The sequence below is a fragment of the Microchirus variegatus genome (genome assembly GCF_963457635.1).
Source record: "Microchirus variegatus genome assembly, chromosome: 23".
Taxonomy (NCBI): Eukaryota; Metazoa; Chordata; class Actinopteri; order Pleuronectiformes; family Soleidae; genus Microchirus; species Microchirus variegatus.
Genome location: NC_139824.1, coordinates 15161429 through 15180743, shown reverse-complemented (window position 1 = coordinate 15180743; position 19315 = coordinate 15161429). Strand labels below are relative to the sequence as shown.

The 19315-nt window shown below is 41.5% G+C and overlaps 1 protein-coding gene across 2 annotated transcripts in view; it reads left to right on the top strand.

Moving 5' to 3' along the window:
* The window catches only part of pax5 (paired box 5), a gene marked incomplete at both ends in the record, with an annotated part of 50139 nt that extends 36235 nt beyond the window's left edge, over window positions 1-13904 (top strand). For both annotated transcript variants that reach the window (XM_083909717.1, XM_083909718.1), the window contains 5 exons: window positions 1154-1286; window positions 6430-6531; window positions 9919-10005; window positions 10934-11020; window positions 13822-13904. In XM_083909717.1, the coding sequence (XP_083765843.1) occupies window positions 1154-1286; window positions 6430-6531; window positions 9919-10005; window positions 10934-11020; window positions 13822-13904 (492 nt within the window). The remainder of the gene's footprint in view (window positions 1-1153; window positions 1287-6429; window positions 6532-9918; window positions 10006-10933; window positions 11021-13821) is intronic.
* Window positions 13905-19315: the final 5411 nt, after the last annotated feature.

The following is a 19315-nucleotide window of genomic DNA, read 5'->3' as shown; positions in this document are numbered from 1 at the left end:
CAAATTGACAACCAAACAAAGTCAGGACGGGCAAAGATGTCCCCACTTCGAAAAAATGACCTCACTTTGTTGGTTAAAAACCCTCACTGGTCCTCAGTATGCCACGAGTACATCTATAAAGAACTACTGGGTGCAGTACCATAAAATGTCTGCAGGTGGAGCCCCAGAGCAAAAAGTGTTTGAAACACCGGGATTGGAAAGAGTTAGGGTTTTTGCACCAAATTGACAACCAAACAAAGTCAGGACGGGCAAAAATGTCCCCACTTCGAAAAAATTACCTCACTTTGTTGGTTAAAAACCCTCACTGGTCCTCAGTATGCCGCAAGTACAAGAACACACACACACACACACACAGCAGTTATTGAGCCATTTGCGGCAGAAACAAACAAAACACAAAGACACACAAATGCGATCCAAATAACTAAGTAAGGATTATACGTTATTAAGTCAGACAATATCCATTATGCACGTTTGTTGTGTTCATTTACATATTTGTTAACTTAACGAACACACACACACACACTCACTTACAATGGGATGCACTTTGGGACATCCAGCGCGAGGAAAGGAGCTGTATTACTTGTAAACAATCGAAATTCCCAATACAATCCATAGAATTTTCTTTTTATTATTATTATTATTATTATTATTTGTATCACTGGTTTGGAGAAGAACAATGAAAAGCAGCCATTTTTCATTCGAATGACTATAATAATACGTTTATTTTGCTTCGACGTCACTATTGCTGTGTCACGTCTGTCTTCAGAAGCATGTGTGACTGTGGCGAGATGATCACAGCTCTTATTGTTGTCGGTATCTGGGGAAACAAGAGGCTTTGCGTTAGCCGTGGTTTATATGGATGCCACAGTGTGTGTGTGTGTGTGTGTGTGTGTGTGAGGATGAAGAAGCTGATCTTATGGATATAGACTGTTGGACTTGGCTGTGCACTAAATCCCTTTCTATGTAAACAGATCAATAGTTTCTTAGCCGTGTGTGTGTGTGTGTGTGTGTGTGTGTGTGTGTGTGTGTTTCCATACTATGCTTGGAGGAAGTGTGTCAGAATCCAACGTCCAACACGTTTGTACATCTGTCTACAAGTGAGTGAATTAATCTGCTGCTGCTCTCTGTTCTCTCTCTCTCTTTACACACACAGACGTCAGATTATTCGGCCATGGCCTCGCTCGCAGGCGGACTGGACGAGATGAAGAACAGTTTGGTCAATCCTGGTTCAGGGGCCGAGTTAGGAGCCAGTGTTTCTGGTCCACAGTCCTATTCACTTGTGCCAGGTAAGAAAAAAAACACACACACTTTTAAACTGTCTTCTAAATGAATCATAAAGAGATCCACTGTGTGCGAAATACAGGGGGGTCTGGAGGTGGGGTTAGACCCCCCTGATTAACACTCGAGACCCCCTGAAAGCCTCAAAGGCAAAATTTGAGGGGGGTCTAAACTAGGGCTGAGCGATTAATTGAATTTTATTCATGATTTTGATTTTGGCTACTCACGATCATAAAAACATTATAATCGAAGAAAAACGATTAATGCGCCGCATCATTTTTCAAAAAATCTTTTTTCAAAAAATCTTTTTCAAAAAATCTTTTTCAAAAAATCTTTTTTTCAAAAAATCTTTTTCAAAAAATCTTTTTTTCAAAAAATCTTTTTTTCAAAAAATCTTTTTTTCAAAAAATCTTTTTTTCAAAAAATCTTTTTTTCAAAAAATCTTTTTTTCAAAAAATCTTTTTTTCAAAAAATCTTTTTTTCAAAAAATCTTTTTTTTCGAAACTCAAAAAATCTTTTTTTTCGAAACTCAAAAATTCTTTTTTTTCGAAACTCAAAAAATCTTTTTTTTCGAAAACTCAAAAAATCTTTTTTTTCGAAACTCAAAAAATCTTTTTTTTCGAAACTCAAGATCTCGACTTTGAAACTCGAGATTTAAAAAAAAAAGTCACTTCGGGGGCTCCATAATTTCTGGCTGTTCTTTTAAGTTATATTTAAAGTTGAGTTTTGGTGGTTCAAAAAATACTCAAGTTTTGAAATCAATGAATATCATGTCTATTAATCATGATTTCAATATCAGTCAAAAATAATTGTGACTAATATTTTTGCCATAATCATCCAGCCCGAGTTTAAACATGTAACAGTGTCATTGAAAAACATGTTTTTTTTCCTAAAGATCTTTCAGTTTTACATATATGATCTACATACATAATACACTTTGCATGCTTTCTTATCCTTTATAACCAGACAAAATGTAAATAAGTCTCGGCCATGAGAAAACACGGCTTCATTTTCCATTTTGCCGTAATCCCGAGGCTTCCTCAGGCTTCCTCAGGTCTGCGTCAGCAGTTAAGGAAGCGCGGTGGATTCTAAGTGATTTACAGAGCTCACAGCTCTGGATCTCAGGAGAGCTGGAGGCTTTCGAGGAAAAGTGAGAGCCTCTTCTCCTCTTTTGTCTCTATTTAGGGGCCACGGGGAGAGAGGCCCCCGCGGTTAATTAAGAGCAGAGCAGAGCGAGCGCTCGGACAAGGCTTCGACGTTCCTATCTGTAATGAGGGGAATCATAGAGCTGGGAATTTGGGGATATCTGGGAATGGGTTTTTTTTTTCAGTGAAATCACTGAAGAATATTACCTGCTCAGAGGCAGAGAGAGAGAGAGAGAGAGAGAGAGAGAGAGAGAGAGAGAGAGAGAGAGAGAGAGAGGGAAAAAAGAGGGGGAGATAAAATTTCCATTTCTGCCTATGCATGCAAACACACACATTCACATTCCCACTGTTTCCAAAAGATTATGCATGCACTTTCTTTGCCTGTCTTTTCCTCTCCAAACACAGCGCCCTCTAGGGGGAAGAACAGAAGTGTGTTTGTGTTACTGTATTCTTTATGTATTAATGTGAAGAGCCACATTTACATACTCAGTCTTCCTTTTCTGAGGTCTTCCAAAGAAAGGAAGAAAATATTCACATTTAAGACGATAAAACAATCAGAAATCTTGGTTTGATCCAAAGAAACGAAGAAAATATTGACATTTAAGAAGCTAAAACAATCAGAAATCTTGGTTTAATCCAAGAAACGAAGAAAATATTCACATTTAAGAAGCTAAAACGATCAGAAATCTTGGTTTAAGACACTAAATCAATCAGAAGTCTTGGTTTAATCCTAAGAAACGAAGTAAATATTCACATTTAAGAAGCTAAAACAATATGAAATCTTGGTTTAATCCAAGAAACGAAGAAGATATTCACATTTAAGACGCTAAAACAAACAGAAATCTTGGTTTAATCCAAAGAAATGAAGAAAATATTCACATTAAAGACGCTAAAACAATCAGAAACCTTGGTTTAATCCAAAGAAATGAAGTAAATATTCACATTTAAGAAGCTAAAATGATCAGAAATCTTGGTTTAATCCAAAGAAACGAAGAAAATATTCACATCTAAGACGCTTAAACGATCAGAATTCTTGGTTTAATCCAAAGAATCGAAGTAAATACTCACATTTAAGACGCTAAAACAATCAGAATTCTTGGTTTAATCCAAAGAATCGAAGTAAATATTCACATTTAAGAAGCTAAAACAATTTAGAAATATTGGTTTAATCCAAAGAAACGAAGAAAATATTCACATTTAAGAAGCTAAAACAATCAGAAATCTTGTTTTAATCATGAAAAATGCTGGTTCATCGATTATCAATATAGTTGACGGTTAATTCAGTAATGGATTAACAGTCAGTGAATGGTTTCAGCTCTGCACCAGTCCCTGCAGGTTTGACATGTGTTGCATGATGGCCGTTTCATAGGGGAAGCATTAGACGGGCGGACACCGAGGGAGGAAGAGAGGAAGCGTTTATCTGCCGCTGCGAGCGGGGGGGAAACGCAGGAGACTTGGACTTGACCTCTACGATAAAGCCGTGCAGAACACATACGGCAGCACAACCGGCATAAATAGGCACAAATACACACAGAAAAGACACAAATACAAACGTGTGTACACACACATACACACACAGACACACACCTCAGAGGATCTGGCCCTGTCTGCCCCCTCTAAGTTGGGCTGCAGAGAGTCCATCTCTTCTCTCCTGCTCGCCCTGTGCGCTGACCCTGAGCGGATGAGTAGCCCGTCTGCGCTAATGCTTCGCTGTCGCGTCAAACACAGAGAAAAACTTTACTACACCGCGAGACAGCAGCAGCAGAGAGGAGGCGAGGAGCGACACAGGAGGTGAAAAGGAGGAGTAAAAGCAAATATAGAGGATCACATGTTGGTGCCGTGGCTCATTTGTATTCACCGCAATGTTCTTTATGTTTTTAGTTAATACGTTTACACTTCTGCGGTCTATGTGGTGCCATATGTAAGAATGTGGCCAAAAACGGTTACTACATTCAATCTTACATATGGCGCCTTTAATTTCTACTCTAAAATGTGTCATTAATAACTTTGGATGAATTTGAATGATTAAAAAAGTCACGAGTAGAAAAATGAGGTATAAATAATGATAAATTAGGCTCAAACACTGAACACACACATTCATATACCTCAAAGCAGGTGATCAGTGATTGTCTTAGTCTTAACTCAATAATTCCTCTGTTTTTCTTCCATGTTATCAGTCTATGTTATATTTTTTAACACATAAGAGGAGAATCTTCACTCCTCTATTGGTCCTCTCTCTCCTCCTCCTCCTCCTCCTCCTCCTGCACCACTCAGTTAGTTAGCGGTGGTTAAGCGGAGGGGAAGTGAACGGGATTGATGGTGTTAACATTTGAGGTGTTTATGATGATGATAAATGTGTGTGCGGGGCGGGGAAGAGGAGGGTGTTGGTGCACATGTGTGTGTGTGTGATGATGATGATGATGAATGGAGGGCCCCCCCCCTCCCCCCCCTCCCCCCCCTCTCCACGCTCTCCGACTGTCGGCTGCGTGCAAACACAGAGAAATGATTCGGGCCGACACACTGTCATGTAATCTAATACAGTTATATATCCTATATCCACCAAGTGACAGACAGACGGGGGTGAGGGGAGTCGGTAAATGAATAGATAGATGTCAGAGGATGGAAAACAAGGAGAGGAGAAACAAAAGGAACGGGAACATCCTGCATGTGTTATGGCAGGTGTTTTTCAGCAGTTTCTGCATAACTTTGCAGACTTTTCAGAGCAATAATTATAACTCTTTAACTTTAATAAATGAGTGTTGTGTAAGTAACCGTCATAGGACGTTAGGGATGCATAATGCAGTCAGACGTTTGCCATAAAGGGGAATGTTGTAACAGACTCGAAACCCAGTGATGACTTTTATTTTGAAGGGCGAAATCCTACATTATGTCTCCATTATTTCATATTATTTTATTATTACTGAATCCCAGATTCCAGTGTCTTTTGGTGGATATCTGAAGGTAGTCGATTACACTCCATGAAGAGGCATCTAGCTGTTACTTATCAACATTTTGAGGATTTCAAATCATATTCTAAGGACATAAATCCTAACAAGAGACCATTAAAAGGAGGTGGATTTCTCCATATGGCTGTAGTTCTGTATTTAAAAGCAGTCAGAAGTAAATAAACTACAGTGCTCAGGTGTCTGTGACTCATTTATATGGATTCTTTAGGTAATTTTGGACCATATGAGGTTTTATGGCTACAGATTTGAGGATAATACTTGTAAGTTTGAGTCTCGTGATGTAATTTACTCACGAGGTGCCGTTCACCCAGTTATGACTTTTATTTTGAAGGTCGAAATCCTACATTGTATAGAGAAATCTCCTTTATTTCATATTTTTATTATTACTGAATCCCAGATCTCAGATTCCCTGCAGCCCACGTGTCTTTTTTATTGGATATCTGAAGGTAGTTGATTACGCTCCATGAAGAAGCACCTATAAATGTTACTTATCTACATTTTGAGGATCTTAAATCATATTCTAAGGACATAAATCCTAAAAAAGAGACCATTAACAAGCTGAGTTCTGTAGTTAAAACCAGACAGAAGTAAATAAACTACAGTGCTCAGGTGTCTGTGACTCATTAATGTGGATTCGTTAAGTCATTTTGGACCATATGAGGTATTATGGCTACAGATTTGAGGATCATTTTGGAAGTTTGAGGCTACATTGCTACATTACCTCACAAGTTATGACTTTTATTTTGAAGGTCAAAATGTCCTAGGACATAAATCCTAAAAAGAGACCATTTAAAAAGAGGTGGATTTCTCCATATGGCTGTAGTTATGTACAGAAGTAAATAAACTACAGTGCCCAGTTGGTCTGTGACTCATTTGGACCTTATGAGGTTTTTTGGCTACAGATTTGAGGATAATACTTTGTAAGTTTGCGGCTTGTGATGTAAGAAAAAGTACATCTAATACTCACAACGAGTTACAAAAAGTGTTAAATATCACAAATCTAAGCCCTCATGTATGTATTTGTATTTGTGTGATTACAGGTCGAGACATCTCCAGCACCACTCTACCAGGCTACCCTCCACATGTTCCTCCCACCGGACAGGGCAGCTACTCCACGCCCTCTCTCACCGGCATGGTACCTGGTGAGTGCACACACACACACACACACACACACACACGCACACACACACACACACACACACACCCACACACACACACTTTACAGTAATCCATTCACCTCTCGTCATGGTCTCAGCAGATGCGTAACTGTACTTCCATGAAACAAATCCCCATGGATGTGTGTGTGTGTGTGTGTGTGTGTGTGTGTGTGTGTGTGTGTGTGTGTGTGTGTGTGTGTGTGTGTGTGTGTGTGTGTGTGTGTGTGTGTGTGTGTGTGTGTGTGCGAGTCTTTAGGGGATATACTTGGCTTCCTCCACTTCCTCTTTTCTTGTCTGTCAAAACTATGGCTGACAGTAATCCCAGGGGGGTGGCGTGTGTGTGCGTGTGTGTGTGTGTGTGTGTGCGTGTGTGTGTGTGTATCATTAGAAACCAGCCACAGTAGCACAGCTGTCCCTCCTCAACGTTAGTAATTTGTTTTTAATGAGAATCACCAGTGACCCACGACTAATTCATTCATTCCCTTCCACTCCCGCCTTCTACGGTCGCTTTTGTGTTTCAATTTTTGGACCCACCATTCTCTCTCTCTCTGTGTGTGTGTGTGTGTGTATATATATATGTGTGTGTGTGTGTCTTCCAGTGGTCCTACGGTCAGTGTAACGTTCACTGCCGAGTGGATCTCAGAGCGAGAAACAGTCGAACAAAACCAAAAAACGTTGTTGTTTACAAGTTCCTGCCGCTGCGTATTCCCCACTCATTCAGTTTGTGACACACACACACATACACACAGACACACAAAAACACACTCTCACACACTTTCAGTGGACATGTAGGAACAACACGTCTAAAGACGGCTAACCCTGACGCCCTGTCCGCCCTGCGCTCACCCCCCGTCCTGTCCTCAGGTTTGACAGCATATTTCTCCGTGTGTGTCGGCATGCGATTGTTTGCGTGTGTGTGTGTTTGTTTGTGTGTGTGTGCGACCTTGACACCGAGCTACACAAGGGAGACTCCCCTCCTCCTCCTCCTCAACCTCCTCCTCCTCCTTCTTCCCTTCATCTCCTAAACAACCTGACACGCTGCCGTCACTATGGCGATGACAAGGAGAGGATGTTCGCACCCGAGGATGCCATAGAGACCACATCCCCGACCCCACCTGACAGCTACACACACACACACACACACACACACACACACACACACACACACACACACACACACACGAACACACACACACTCTTGTACTTGCTGCATACTGAGGACCAGGTAAAAGTGCTGACAAAGTGAGGACCAGCATTTCCACTTTATAAATCAACACAATTACAAATATCTACTTCATGAATGACGTCTATAAATAACTACTGGGTGCAGTACCATAAAATGTCTGCAGGTGGAGCCCCAGAGCAAAAAAGGGATGGAAAACTTTTTTTCTTTTTTTAAATTTTTGGTCCAAAACAAAAACGTCATACTATTCTATGTCGTCCAAAATTTGAAAAACAAATTTGACCCAACATTTTTGGTCCAAAATTTTACAAAATCATCATACTATACTATGTCGTCCATTTTTTTTTTTTGACAAATTGAGTATAGCATGTTACAGCAACCTAAGTAAGTGATTTCAATGAAAACAAAGTGAGGACCGGCCAAAATGTCCTCACTCCGTAAAAATGACCTCACTTTGTTGGTTGAAAACCCTCACTGGTCCTCAGTATGCTGCAAGTACAAGAACACACACACACACACACACACACACACACACACACACACACACACACACACACACACACACACACACACACACTCTTAAAACCAGGTAAAAGTGCTAACAAAGTGAGGACCAGCATTTCCACTTTATAAATCAACACAATTACAAATATCTACTTCATGAATGACATCTATAAAGAACTACTGGGTGCAGTACCATAACATGTTTGTAGGTGGAGCCCCAGAGCAAAAAAGTGTGTGAAACACCAGGTTTGGTACCAAATTGAGGACCTGGGCATGTTTACAACCCAAGGAAGTGATTCCAATGAAGACAAAGTGAGGACAGGCCCAAAATGTCCTCACGTTGTAAAAATGTCCTCACTTTGTTGGTTAAAAACCCCTCACTGGTCCTCAGTATGCCACAAGTACAAGAACACATACAAAAAACAACATCTAAATTCCTCTCAGTTGAAGGTGATCATCGCTCAACTTTAGCTTCACATTCGTGTTTTTATCTCTTAGGCAAATTATTCTCCTTCTTTTTTTTTGGGTCGGCGCTGTCTAATATCATCCCTTCATTAAGCGAGCAACTCTGCTCTGATGTTTGTCTTCTTTCTATTTCTACCTCTCTGCAGCAGGGGGGCTGACACTGTGTGTGGGGGGGGGGGGGGGGTGGAAGAGCAGTGAGGCAGAACCGACAGAACGAGAGGGAAAAAGGAATGGAGGAGGAGGAGGAGGATGGAGGAGGAGGAGGAGGGCATCAGGGGTCTGTGACTGTCAGCTATGGGAGAGGGATCCCACCCTCCTCCAGGGAGGAGTGAAGGTTCAGGAGAAAAGAAATAAAAGAGAGAAGAGAGCGGAGAGAGTCAGCAGAGAGGAGGAGAAGAAGAATGTTGTTTTGATGTGAAGGGTGACGTGAGGGTTATAGTCAGGGGCCGAGAGGACGAGAAAGACGGGAAAATAAAGAGGGAGAAGAGAAGACGAGAAGGAAGAGCGCAGACCCCCAGACAGTAGGTGGTAAATGAGGGAGAAAAGCTACGCTATCATCCACTGGCATGGCAGCAGGAGCACCACGCTCTACACTGAGCTCTGCACTGCAAATCCTGTGTGTGTGTGTGTGTGTGTGTGTGTGCGTGCACTAAAAAGAGAAAAACTTAGATCAGGTTAGGGAAAACTAAATCACTATATAGACCAGGAGCATGGGGACCTTATGCATTGCAGGGTCAAAACAAGGTGCATCATGGTCATAAATCAAACAGTAGTAAACAGTGACACAGTTTACAAACACATTTTTTAGCAGAACTCAGGAGGAGAAGAACCCGAGATAGGGAACAGCGCCACCCCTGGGACAATGTCATTCTTTAAAATGTGGACTTTTTGTATGTTTTTTACACACCGTTTGTTTTTGTTTACCGTTGTTGTTTGCATCTCCGCTCCGTGTTTTTTTTTTTCACGTGATGATGTGGAGATGGTGGTGTATCCTGATGTTGTTGTTGCTTGAAATTCAATAAAAGTATTTTAAAGGCGCCATATGTAAGAATGTGGCCAAAAACGGTTACTACACTCAAATTCAAAATAGCAGGAACCAAGAAAACCTTGAGGAGAACATCCATCACTCCATAAAACACCAACCAAACCATTTCCAAAAAAACAACAATTATCTGTTTCTCTGTTGTGTCTAAACTGTGTTTTCGTCTTCTTTCTTTCAGGTGGAGATTTTTCTGGAAGTCCATATTCCCATCCTCAGTATTCCACGTACAATGAATCATGGAGATTTCCTAATCCCAGTTTATTAGGTGAGTGAATCCCCGTATTATTTCCAACAGGATCGATTATTCTACCAATTAACGCCATTTCATTCTATAAGGTCCTCTAATACTCTGTTGTAAATTGTATTAAATAGTATTTCTCCATTTTATTGTACAGTAAAACACAGCAAACTCGTAGTTCTGTGCAAGGATTGTTGTCAACTGGTCACGTTGGGTGTAAAAGGATTTGAAGAAAAGGAAGAAAATGCCTCTTAAAACCAATTCATTTGCCTAAATCTCGCCAGAATTCAGAGTTTTGACTCTTTTTCTCTGGTTTAAAAATACGTGATTACTCTCAGTTAAAAGGATTTACGTCACCGCTGACGTGTGTTGCCGCAAACGTCGTCAACAAATCTCAAGGAAGTCGAAGCGCAGCAGCGATAACTCTGCCCACGACAGAGCCGGCGATAAAAATTAGAGCTCGGATGATAAACTTTTGTCTACTTGGCTGCCAATTTGATTTTGTATTGCAGATTAAGTGTTTGTGTTTTTATTAATCTGTGCATTCTCGGTGTTCACTGAAGTAAATTAGTAAATAAAACGCTGGTCAAAACAGAACAGAGCACAAATATGAGCCTGAAAATGAACACGCTTAAAATGAAAAAATGCCTTTTTTTTTGCCTATTATGATAAAAGAAAATGTTAGAAAATCTTGTTTTCTATGTTTTATTTAAAGTCATCAGTGTTCAACTACAGTCAAATTAACCCTGAGCCAAAAACAGTCAGTGTCAAAGTCATTGTCTATAGGGAGTCACTTTAGGGGTCATGTTTAAAGGTCAGTGGGTCAGTTCTGCGCTGACCTCACCCTTCCTTCCTTCCTTCCTTCCTTCCTTCCTTCCTTCCTTCCTTCCTTCCTTCCTTCCTTCCTTCCTTCCTTTCCCTTTATAACTCCTTCCTTCCCCTCTCTGTCCTCCAGTCTTTCAACAGGATTATGGTTCTCTCCTGGGCACGGAAATCGGCTGCTCGTCCAGTCTCTTCACCAGCCAGGCGGGACAGATGCAAGGTAGGTGGACGGAGACTAATAATTATTAATTAAATAAAAGTGTGTGATAATAATCCAGAAGGTGCACAGATTAGGAAAGGTGACGGCCGAGCAAGAGAAAGGGGAAACTGTGAAGTCTCTTTCACATTAAAACTAGACCTCGCTGTATTGTCATTTGATGCATCTTGATCAATAGATTATTAGGATTAGGAGGTAACACCTTAGATTAGGGAACACATTAACAAGGTGCTTACTATAAGTCGCATACTAGCCCTTTATTAGTCAATATTAAGCACGTATTAAAGCCTTATGTAGGAAAAATCTTAATTCATGTCGTAATAGAGGTAGAATAAGGTGTTAATATGTGCTTAATGGTTACTAATAAAGGGCTAGTATGCTATTTATATATATATATTTATTATATATATATTATGTTAGATTAATTCCATTAGGTGTCTGCAGCAACTTTTCAAAATAAAATGAAAAAGGCCAATAATGTGGATGAGAGACTGTATTAGTGCTTACTAACATGCATATAAGTCGCATACTAGCCCTTTATTAGTAAATATTAGGCACGTATTAACACCTTATGTAGGAAAAAATCTTAATTCATGTCGTAATAGAGGTAGAATAAGGTTATGTAGAATAATATGTGCTTAATATATGTTATTAAGCACCTAGTTTATGGTGAATATCTAATCTAAAGTGTTACCTTTATTAATCCTGCAGGGGGGGGAATTTGATACGTTATAAAATAAGGTATAAGATTATCAAAACACACAGCATACACATAATCTGAGGAAACAACGGACACTCACAGACACTGGGAGATCTGACAGAAAAAGGAGAGGCAGGTAACGATGTGTCGCCGCGGTGACAAATGGAAGAAATGGGAGTTAAATAAAGAGGCAAAGGGTAGATAGAGAGACGGTGTGTGTGTGTGTGTGTGTGTGCGCGCGTGTGTGTGTGTGTGTCTGAGAGTGCCAGATTGTGAGACTAAATAGTTTGTCAGAGCAGCTTAATGCCTCACTTCCTCCCCCCAAAAAAAGCCTCCTGAGATTACCTGGACTGTGGACAGACACAACCTGTCAACACTCCGGCGAGGCTGATTGATGGAAGTGACAGAGACAGGTGTGAGTGTGTGTGAAAGTGTGTGTGTGTTCTTTTTCCTTGTGCGAGTGTGGGTTGCAGTGTGTGTGTGTGAGTCTGTGTGAGGTTACAGTATTGAATTGACCTCTTCCCTGAGGAGAGAATAGACTCGGGGGATCAGTGGTAGTAGAGCTGTACTCAGTGTGTCAGCCCGAGACTGTCACTTAGATCTTATGTGAGAGTGTGTGAGTGCGTGTGTGTGAGAGAGAGACAGAGAGTGTGTGTAAGGAAGGAGAGCGAGTCCATTTTATTGGTTTTACATGAAAAAGAGAGCTCGTCTGCTCCGTCATTAGCTCCATCAGCTCGTGTCATCTCGTCCTCGGCCTTTTTACTATTCATGTTCAAAGTAAAATATAATCTTTGACAGAAAATTGAAGGCTGCTCATTCCCACATTTACACAATTCAGTAACACCACCTCCCCTGAAGGATAATTCAGATTCATTACAACCTGGGTTTGATTTTTGTCATTTAAAACCTTATTTAAAATCGTATTTTAAAAAAAACCTGCACTCACTATGTTAATCGCTGAGCTTCTGCTGTATTCGTTCGCTCTTATTACCGTCATCGTTTTTAGAAAAAAGGATCTTATCGTTTTTGATGTGTGTTTGTAAATGCTGGATTTGCAGTTTCATGACGTCTATATATGGCCGTGGCAGGATTATATTTGGGGTTTATCATTAGATGGCACTATACCCCGTTCCTGCTAGTCACGAAAATGGTATAATCCGGGGTTTAAACAGGTTTTTGACCAGTGGAAATGCGTTAATCGGCATCAACACAGTTGCTACAAGCTTTAGCATTAGCGTTAGCATTAGTGTAACAATTAACGTTAGTGTCACAATGAATGTGCCAATTTCTTCCTTTGTCTGCTCTATTTTTTTCCACAGACGCTACACGCTTTAGCATTAGCATTAGTGTCACAATGAATGTGTCAATTTCTTCTTTTGTCTGCTCTATTTTTGCCAAGCTACAAGCTTTAGCATTAGCGTTAGCATTAGTTAATGAACGTTAGTGTCACAATGAATGTGACAATTTCTTCTTCTGTCTGCTCTATTTTTTGCCACAGACGCTACAAGCTTTAGCATTAGCGTAAGCATTAGTGTCGCAATGAACGTTAGTGTCGCAATGAACGTGTCAATTTCTTCTTTTGTCTGGTCTATTTTTACCAAGCTACAAGCTTTAGCATTAGTGTCACAATGAATGTTAGTGTCACAATGAACGTGCCATTTTCTTCTGTTGTATGCTCTGTTTTTGCCACAGGTGCTACAAGCTTTAGCATTAGCGTTAGCATTAGTGTCACAATGAACATTAGTGTCACAATGAATGGGCCATTTTCTTCTGTTGTATGCTCTGTTTTTGCCACAGATGCTACAAGCTTTAGCATTAGCGTTAGCATAAGTGTCACAATTCATTCAATGGACGATGCAGGGTTGAAGAGAAACATCACAAGGCAGACAAATTACTGACAAACGGAAGGGTTTCAATTCTCAGGGATTTAAAAATCCAGGATTAATTCGCTGGACACTGGATTTTTAAATCAGAAGAAATTAGCTAACTAAACACAACTCTCAGTCTTCGTCGTTCTTACTCTATGCTGTGTTGTGTTTCTGTTGAACAGCAATTGTAAGTAAATTTGAGTGAATAAAAAAAGCATGTCCTCGTGTGTTCACAGGGTCGCCGTATTACTACAGCGCCGCGTCACGAGGAGCAGGCCCGGCGGCCACGGCGACGGCCTCGGCCTACGACCGACACTGACCCCCAGGCCCTAATCCCACCCCACCACCACCACCACCCCCGTCCCTGCTGCTGAGAAAAACAGGAGGATGAGGAGAAGTAAAAGGGAGGGAGGGATGGAGGGATGGATAGCACCATCATCACTCAGTACAAACATCAGTGAAGTTTTTTAAAAGGCGTGACAGTATCAAAGATCTCCCTAATATATCAAGACCTTAATCCAACAGATTATTTGGACTTTGTGTGTACAGCAGTAACTGTACTGTACTGTGATCTTCTGGGTTCAAACAGCCATTTCATGATCTGACAACAACAACCAAATCAATTTTTGTACACCATTGCCCCCCCCCTCCTTCACTGAAGTAAAGACAATCCAAACTCATCCAGATTATCATCATCACCGCCACGCTACAGCCTCTTCGACGTCAACAACAATGGGGGAAAGCACACTTTAGTTTGTCAAGTCCTTTTACAATTGACAATAACACACATTTAATGACATATTCGACGATATCTGCTGTATAATTTGGGATTATAAAGGTTTTTTTTTTAACATAATCCCACTAAATACACTGCCGTTCATAAATTTGGGGTCACCTTTACAATTTTTGTTGTGTTTTCCATGGAAAGTCACTCTTTTATTCATCAAAAGAGTTGCAAAATTAATAGAAAATATAGTCAAGACATTGACAAGATTAGAAATAATGATTTTTTTTTTCCTCAAAGAACAAGCAACACTGTTTTCAAGGGTTTTCTTATCATCCAATAGCCGGCTAACGTGACTAGCAAACCCAATGTACCATTTAGTGCTGTGCAATAGGTTAACGCGCGCTAGCGCATGACACGTTTCCATGACGACCGACCAGAAAAAAGACGCGCATGACGTCGCGTTTACGTGCCGCGACAGCGGAGTCCAGGCAACGTTTACCAGTTAGCTCCGTTAGCTGCGTTAGCTCTTTTTAGCGCCGTTAGCGCGCCTACAGTGGAACTGGAGCGGTCTGTTTATTAAACGAAAAGAGCAGCGCTACAAATAACCAGCGCACCTGTGTGCTGCGTATGTGTGCCTCTGTTTTTGCAGTTTGGCGTTTAACTTTAGAGACTCATTTTAACAATCGGGAGTCACGTAAACATGACGTCGCGCGCGTCTTTTTTCGGTCAGTCGTCGCGGAAACGCGGCGTGCGTTGGCGCATTAACGTTTGACAGCACTAGCACCAGAGCCGTTTTCTTGCTATATGCCGACTATGCAGCTGCATAGGGCCCCACAGCCACCAGGGGGCCCCCAAACTGCAAGTTCAGACTCATATTTTATTATATTTTTGAGAATTAAAAGTACCTGTCTTTATTTGCATGTATTGGATGCATTCATTATGCATATATTTGCAAAGCCTGTACCCGTTTGTGGGGTAAATCAGAAAAAGTTAGGAATCTCTACCTCGAGTTTGAAAAAATTGGAGCCCCCAAATAGTATCTCGCATAGGGCCCCCAAACAGCTAGAAACGGCCCTGACTAGCACCATTAGAACACTGGAAATGGGCCTCTATACACTTATGTACATATTCCATTAAAAACCAGACGTTTGCAGCTAGAATAGTCATTTACCACATTAACAATGTATATTTGAGTGTATTTCTGATTAATTTAATGTGATACTCATTGAAAAAAAGTGCTTTTCCTGCAAAAATAAGGACATTTTTAAGTGACCCCAAACTTTTGAACGGTAGTGTACGTTGTAGTTTGTTAATTGTGTGGTCTTAGACGCACTATATTACACTCTCACTCGTACTACAGTGCCATTTGCTTTCAACAGGAGGAAACAATCCTCTCAAATTCTCATCCAAAAAAAGTGGTTTTACGGTTGAATCAGAGTCCACGTCGGACCCAAAACCCGGTTCCCCCTGGATGTCTTGTTGTACAGGACGGTGCTGTCCTCCCTCCCCCTGCCACGATCCACTCCTGATCAAGAGCTATTTATAATAGAGGAGACACAGAGTAATATATTAAGAAGCTTTTTTCCGCCGCTGCATTGCCGTGACGACGAGCGAACGCCTATAATGATTTTACGGTATACTAATGTGTCACGCTGTTGTGCTAGAATAGTGATGATGATGATGGATGATGATGATGATGATGATGATGATGCAGTGAAAAACTATACAAACGAAAAAAAAAAAAAAATCTTAAAAAACTTTCAATATAAAAAGAAAATCTTTGTTTATAAATGTGATTCTTCTGTCGATAGTTTGTTGCCTAATAATCACACGATGCCGGTGCCAGTTATTAAGACTCCATTTTCCCTGAACCGGGAAACGGTGGCACCCCTCTTTTTCTTACCCCCCCCCTCTTTTTCTCTTTAAAACTCCCCAAAGATGGGCCCCCCCTAGTGGATCGGCTGACTAACTACAAAAGCACAAAGAGACTCAATCATCGTTTTTAGAGGCACCAATTTTACTTTTGGAAAAATTTCATTTCAGAAACAATGAATTACTTTCCTCCCACTTTTCCCCCTTTTACCCCTCCTTTACCCCTCTTTTACCCCCCCGCCGACTTGAGTTCTTGTCGTTGTGCTGTCTGGACATCCTGAAATTCTTTCTATAAAAGCATCGCTTTGGTGAAAAACAAGTGAAACTGTTTTCTTTTTTTTGTTTTGTTTTTTTTTGGTTTCGCTCCCAACATCCGTTTTTTTTTGCGCTGTGACAATGCATGACACCAGGGTCGAGGCCTTACCCGCTCCATGTACAGACACAGTAGAGAAATCACCCCCCCCCCCAAAAAAAATAAAACTGTACGTAGCTTCCTGTCCATACAAAGATGTGTACAGTAAATTAGTCAAAGAGAAGAGATGTCACTATATGTCGATAGCAATTTAAATTTTTCATATTTAGATTTTAGCGATGGGGAAAAAAAGAAGATAAAGAGGTGTGTTGTTGTTGTTTTAGCCATCTCCTGCAAGTGTTTACATATCTTTTTATTGGTTTTTCTTTGTTTCGGGTAATGTGTGGCTGACCGTAGTTCACCAAATCTGCAAAACACAGCCACACGAACAGCAACGTAACTGTCAGTTTTCGATCTTTTGTCGCTTTAGATCCTTTTTCCCGCATACTTATTAAAAGTTGTGCATGCGTACACAACTCTAAAAGAAGATTCTTAAAACAGCTCCCCCGCCGTGCTGCCAGCATGCACCGCAGCAGGAGCCTTTTCTTATTTCACTCTTTCTCTCTCTCTCTTGATCTTCCTGAGGCATTAACTGAACCTGAACCGCACCAGCTGAAAAACAAGGATAGTGCCTTTAGTTTTATATATATATTATGTCAACAACTCCCCCCCCGACTGACCACTAAATGTCACTAAAAGACGATTCAGCATCCCTCTCCCCTTGTCCATCTGTCCAGTAACCACATAAATACTTATTTCAGCACTAATATCACAAACTAAAGTCTCATCATATATCACCGCAGCCATAAAACAGTAACTATAGCAGATAAAGCACCATATCCTGGTCCTGTATGGATTTCTTCAGGCATTTCAGTCACAGACGACAAAAAGAAAACGTAACGGTTGTAAAAGAATCTATTATCCATCTAACTTTTTCATTAATTTAAAATACTAGTAGTTTTTGTGTGCGTGTTTTTAGTCTCTCAGCTAGCTAGCCCACAGTGCTGTGTGAGTGCGAGGGGGCGTGGCTACAGTAGAGCAGCGAAAGCCAACATGCAAGCTTCTTTTACCGATATCTTTTGCATCGCTTATCCGAACAACATCAAACTTGGCACTGCGCTTACTCGTACCCGTAGCGAGACGCGTGTCAAGTTTGGAATCAATCGGACCATGTTTACGTGCCGCCGTACCGGCGTCCGGGCACCGTTTACCAGTTAGCTCCGTTAGCTCCTTTAGCACCGTTAGCGCGCCTACACCGGAGCGGTCTGTTTATTGAACGAAAAGGGCAGCGCGACAAATAACCAGCTGTACCCGTGTACTGCGTATGTGCGCGTATGTGTTTTTAAAGTTTAGCGTTACTTTAGAGGCAAATTTTAACTAATCGGGAGTCACGTAAACATGGTGTCAAGCCGCACGTCTTTTTCCGGTCAGTTGTCATGGAAACGCGTTGAGCACTTAATTTAATTAGGATCTGCAAATAACAGACAGACACAGGTAGAGGTTCCTGGAATTTATAGATAGATGAAATGTACGAAACGAACGGTCTGGCTGATTCGATCCACCAGGGGCAGCACTGAGCACTCCACTCAGTGAGCAATTTTTACTGTTTTTCCGACTCCTGTGACTGAAATATGGCAAGATATTCAGTTTTTAGGACCAAGATCTGTGTGGTAAACAGCTTCGGGAGCAGGGGGATACACAGTGAAGCGGACGCTGTAAAGAAGCGCAAAATAAGTACGCGACCCCGCACGCACGATATACAACCGTAAACACCGAGCTATCGATTGAACGGCGTTTTCTCCTTGAGGACACACGCGAATCTGGGGCGTGCCTCCTTTTGTCTTAACGGACAAAACTGACGCCGCGGCACAGGCGCGCGTTAACGGGATTATTTGTCAACTACGCATCCCGTAGTGACACCGAGCTTTGACCAGAGCGGTTCTCAGCGTGACATTGACTGCAGCGATGAATTGTGGGTACAGTAGCGAACCACACACACACACACACACACATATAAAATCTAAGTACAGAGACACTCTCTCCCTCCTTTGTCCTTTGCAGAGTGCTGATCTCCCTCCTCCTCCTCCCCCTCCTCCTCCTCCACTCGTGCCCCCCGTGTTCCCCAGGGAAGGCAAAAACCTGCTGTGCCATCAGAAACTCATCCCAGCTTTCTTCTCCACCCCTCCCTCCTTCCTTTCGCCCTAATCTCATCATATCTGCAATCGTACTCCCCCCTTTCACTCCTCCCTAGCACTGCCACACCACCAGGATTAGGAATATTATAAAAGTATTCTGTTGATTTCAGGGCCCTGCGTGACCTTCTTCACAAAAGTCATCCCTCCGTCTTCAGACGACCTTATAATTAATCCCTTTTTTTTCGCGCCCCGTCTCCGACTTCACTTTCCTCGCTGACCATTCTCTCTTTGGACGATTCAGAGCCGACGCTCAGTGTCCTGTCAGAGATTCTGCATCGGAATGAAGCCGGGGGGTTTTGTGCCAAAGCGAGGTCATTTCAATGCCGGTGTCTTCATTTTAAAAGGTGCCATATGTAAGAATGTGGCCAAAAACGGTTACTACACTCAAAATTCAAAATACAGACCTCTTTTAAGGTTTCGTTTTTCTCCGCCGTTGTAGCTCAGACGTGGTCGTGCTCGGGCAGCTTAGACTCTACTGACTGCAATGATTGGTAGACGGCGGTAGGTGGCGCCACATGCCAAAACGTGATTTCAAAACATAAACATGATTTGCAGTCTGAAAAAGAAGCGCATGACGTCATGTG